Source organism: Amphichorda felina (genome assembly GCF_050947745.1).
Source record: "Amphichorda felina strain 45539 chromosome Unknown scaffold_7, whole genome shotgun sequence".
Classification (NCBI taxonomy): domain Eukaryota; kingdom Fungi; phylum Ascomycota; class Sordariomycetes; order Hypocreales; family Bionectriaceae; genus Amphichorda; species Amphichorda felina.
The window spans coordinates 2726068-2730629 of record NW_028145043.1 but is presented as its reverse complement, the minus strand read 5'-3'; the positions used below and the strand labels follow the sequence as shown (position 1 = coordinate 2730629).

General features: G+C 41.7%; 1 protein-coding gene across 1 annotated transcript; it reads right to left on the bottom strand.

Annotated features, from left to right (window-relative positions):
- Positions 1-563: 563 nt before the first annotated feature.
- On the bottom strand, positions 564-1115 carry ACO1O0_007644 (uncharacterized protein; the record flags this gene model as incomplete). The annotated part of the gene is made up of 1 exon (XM_083197012.1): positions 564-1115. The coding sequence occupies one exon, from the start codon at positions 1113-1115 to the stop codon at positions 564-566; it is 552 nt and encodes a 183-aa protein (XP_083048220.1).
- Positions 1116-4562: the final 3447 nt, after the last annotated feature.

The following is a 4562-nucleotide window of genomic DNA, read 5'->3' as shown; positions in this document are numbered from 1 at the left end:
CTCTTGGCACCTGTCGGTCGTAGTGATTGACGTAGACAGACTGTGCCCCGGCAGGCGTAAGGAGCTTAAAGGAGGCAAGGCTGTTGTTCTCGGATGGTTTCCTGGCGACGAAGGACCCTGCTGAAAGCGAGTATCGACCACTTGGCTGATAGGAGAAGGCAGTCCGCCCGTTAGAACGGGAGCTGTGCCAGGATGACGGCCACTGGTTGCCAATGGGCCTTCTGTGAATAGCATCCCGGGCTCATCTTCTTGTATGACTGATGGACGTTCAGTTGGCCTATGAAATTCGCAACAACAGTATCTGGCTTCGGATGTCCTGTGTATATGTCTGAGGCGACCAAGAGGGACCGTCACTGCGTCGCGAGCTTTGCGTTCGAGCTCGTCCCATGCATCGTTATGCTCAGGATTGTTACGATCTAGGTGCGCATATTCGGAAGAATGTTTTTCGAGCATAACGCCAACACCAGGATCCTCGTTCTTTAGGTTCTCAAGACCAAGAACTTGACAGAAGTCTTTGAATCTATGGCCTCGTTAGTACCAAATAAAAGTTTCGACCACGGAGCTTACGTGAACTTCAAGAGCCAGGCCAGCCAAGCCATAAAGTGGAAGATGGGAGTGTCATCTGGCATATCCTCGAATTTTTGCTCCTGCAATTGTTCCACGGCATCCTTTTCAAAGTTGGCTATGCAATCCTGGGATAGCTTGGTGATATTTCCGGCAAGAACACCCATTCCTTGTAGAGAGGCGAGGAATACCCAGGCGTCGGCGCCTTTCAAGCGGTGAAGGCTATCCGTTATTCGATTTAGGGATTTGGCCCTTCTCTCCATTCTCTTCGCGTACCAATCATCTGTATAGTTGGACCGATATCGCTCATCTCGAAACCTGCAGACGATCCGCGTAGTCTCCTCAAGGATAGTGCTTGTCCATTTCTCTCGGGATGCCGCTCGCTTGGCTTGACTCGCTGAATGCTCAATGTCCTTAAGCTGCTGGCCAAACAGCTTGGCCAATCGCTCTCCTTGGTAAGCATCATGTGTCCTCTGGCACGCGACTAAGTGAGCAAACTGCCGGGAGCCGGGGTCGGGTTCTGATTGGGATTGAGATCGTAGGCCGTCCATTCCTCGCCCACACTCTTTGACCAGAACAGCTATACAATCATTGATATCGAAGCTATTCCTGGTAATTTGCAGCTCCTTCTTGGCATCTTTATCTTGTACAACGGTTCCTTTGAGTTTTCGTCGCAGATTCCGGGTGTCGGACCTTCCGCTAGATTTTCTTTTAGCACCTGGTTGGCTCGGATCCGGCTTCAACAAGTTATCGAATGCTTGAGATGGTTGTTTCACTTTGTATATCTCGAGAGTTGAGATGATTTCTTGTTGGCTCACCACGTCAGGCGGTGAACTGCGATGACGCCTAAGCACACTGTCAACGACTGGACCCAAATACTTGGTAGAGACTACTTACCCCATGTTAAGCCAACACCCATCTCCAAAGGCAATTCGAAGGGCTTGATCTAGGAGATTGTTAAGCTCCTCAGGTGGTATGGCGTTTGGACCGCAAGGGCATGATGTGAGTTCACATAGTAGGTGTGATGTACTCTCGTACTTGTTGAGGTACAGCAGCACTAACTCATCGCTGCTGTTCGGAAACTCAACTATAAGATGGATCGTTCCTGGTTTCTTGGGTATGAGCAGCTCTGTAGCACCGAATGCCACGCGAATGGGCTCCATGACGCGAGGGTTTGTGAGAAGCGAGGGAGATATCCTTGGAGTTTGCGTTGGAGGGAAATGGTAGAGACCCCTTTGCTAAAGGTCGACCTGGGGCCCTCGCCTGACCCCTGTCGTACACATCTAGCTGGCCAGATCGACCACCAGCTGACCCCATGCGGACCCCTGTTGCCAGAGTTCGAACTTTGGCAACAGGGATCTTATTCCCCAGTGACAGGGATGACGAATGGAGCGCCGAAGCAATCTGCTCGCACTGGCCGGCAGGCAATCGGTACGCATATATGATTGCCGTCCCGTCTTGCAACCTATGGCAGCCTCATCTGCATCCCAGACGCATTGCATTCCCTGACCGCCATTCCAGATGGCAGTCGCTGCCCCAGACGATCAGGCTGTCAAAGTGGCCGCTATTGGCCTCTCCGTTATTATCTCCCTACTTGTTTACATCCTGTTGCCGTTCGTACCCGAGTGGAAGCCCCTTGACCTGCCATGCCTGCATGGGTCTTCGATGGATGGCCCCGTCTATGCAATGCACTGGAATCATCCGCATAGTCGTGCCGGATTGAGCGGCGTAGAGCGTGAAGTAGACGACTCGCCTTATCCTTGCACTGATTTTAGTTAGTTATGGTATGCCTACGGTGATACTGGTTAGTCTGACGTTGTATTCCCGGAGCTCTCCTAGCGAGGGACTCTTCGCTGCTAAAGGATTGATAGTATCTAGGGTGACCCTGGTGGAGGTATTATAATCTATTCCGCGTATAGATAGTAGCTGATAAGACGTAGATCTTAGAGGTTTTAGTACCCGCTACTCGAGTATTATAAGGAACCTAAGGCTAGAAGTATCTTATAGCGAGTATATATATCTCTTATGCCTAGATAACTAGTATAGCTATAAAACCCTAACTAGAGCTTCTACCCGGTCTACCGACTTTAATATATTTAAGCTCGGCGGTGATAGTAATATACGTAGCTACGAAATATAAGAAGAGGCGGATACGTTAATAGGTAGGTACCCTTTAGAGTATATAGATAGTATCTTTTATTATACTACTAGTAACGAATTTAGGGTAGCGTATAGGGTATTTCGCGGTCTAATCTTTATACCTTATTATCGCGGTCGGGGAGAAAGCTATTTAGAAATATATTTAAACTCTACTTATAACGCTAGCCCCTATCTTAATCTTACCCTTCCTACCCGCCTTATAGTTAGCTATATATATTAAGCTTAGCGGCTACTTACTAATAGCCTAGAGAACTAAATTTTCCTTTTTTAAATAGGCGGTCGGCCGACTAATATATATTAGGTCTTATTAATAAGGTATCGGAATATATAAGGTAAATATCAGAGTTAGTATATACTAACTATTTCGAACTAGCGGTAGAGGAAAAGCTATTAGAGGTCGAAGCTAAATCTATAGTTATAATAAATAACGTATAATAAGGTTAGGTAGCTAGGTAAGACGATAGTAGCTATAAGTCTATTCTATTATAAGATTAAAGCTTACCAAGTAAGCTTTTTTAAGGCTATATACCCGCCTTATAGATAAGGTATATAGTTACCTTATATATAATTAGACTTAGGGCTTAGGTTTATTATCTATAACTTAGGTAACCCTTAGCTATTATAATTATCCTTTACCCTTAGGGTATCTATCTTAGATACTAAGGTTTTACCGAGAAGTTATAGGTTTTACTTAATAATAAGGCTACCTTATTAATAAGGCGATAAGGTAATACTAGCCCCTCTAGCTACCCCTCCTTTATTATAGTTACTTTTTCTTTAGTTTAGGCTTATTAACCTATATACTCTTTCTTCCTATATTATTTAATTACGCTTTCCCTTATTAATATTTATCGATACCCTAATTCTAAGTATCCTACGTTAATTATAGAAGATAAAACTCCTAATCCCCTAATTACGCCTTTTACGCCTATTAACTATAATATAGCCGCCTTTACCTTAACCTATATAAGCGGATTAGGTATTTTATCTATTATATCTTATTATAGTATTATTTACCCTCTAATATAAGGTACCCTAAGTAATATAAACAGATCTTTAGGATTATATCGGTTTATTTATCCTTTTATTAATATACCTTAAGCGGGTAATAGCTATAATATAATAAATTTTATATAGGTTTTACGCCTAATTAAGTTTTTAGCCTATAGCTTTTATTCTAAGCTTTTACCGCTAATATTACCTATTTTACCTAGAGATAGTTTATAGGCTCCTTATTTTACTTAGCCTAATATTAACTCCTCTTTTATCTATTAGGTATTATCTTTCCTCTAATTATATCCTTAATACCTCCTCTATATATATCTTTTCCTTCCCTTATATTACCTCTATAACCTTTAACTTAAGCGCTTAGTTCCTTATCTTAGGGTATTTATTACTTTACCTATTAAGGTATTTCCTCTATATACCTTTACCTTATTACCTAGCGAATTAGAAAAGGTAAAGCCTTAATATAACTATCGCTATAATCTAAGATTATTATACCCTTAGGTTTTATAGGTAATACTATAAGCGTAGCTAAGGCGGTAGGTACCCTTTTTACCGCTAAAGAGGTTATATCTCTCTTTAATAATAATATCTAATTAGCTGATTTAGCTAATAACCTCGGTAATATTAAAGGTAATACTAAAGATAACCCTAATATTATAAAAGCTATTATTAAATAATAGTATATATAGTATTTCTATATTATTATTAATAAATAATACTCCTTTTTCGTTAAGCGGTAGATTATTTTCCTTATTATATTTTTCTTAATTAAATATTATTAATCTTAATCTAGTAATATAAAGTATAACTATTATCGCTATACCCGCTAC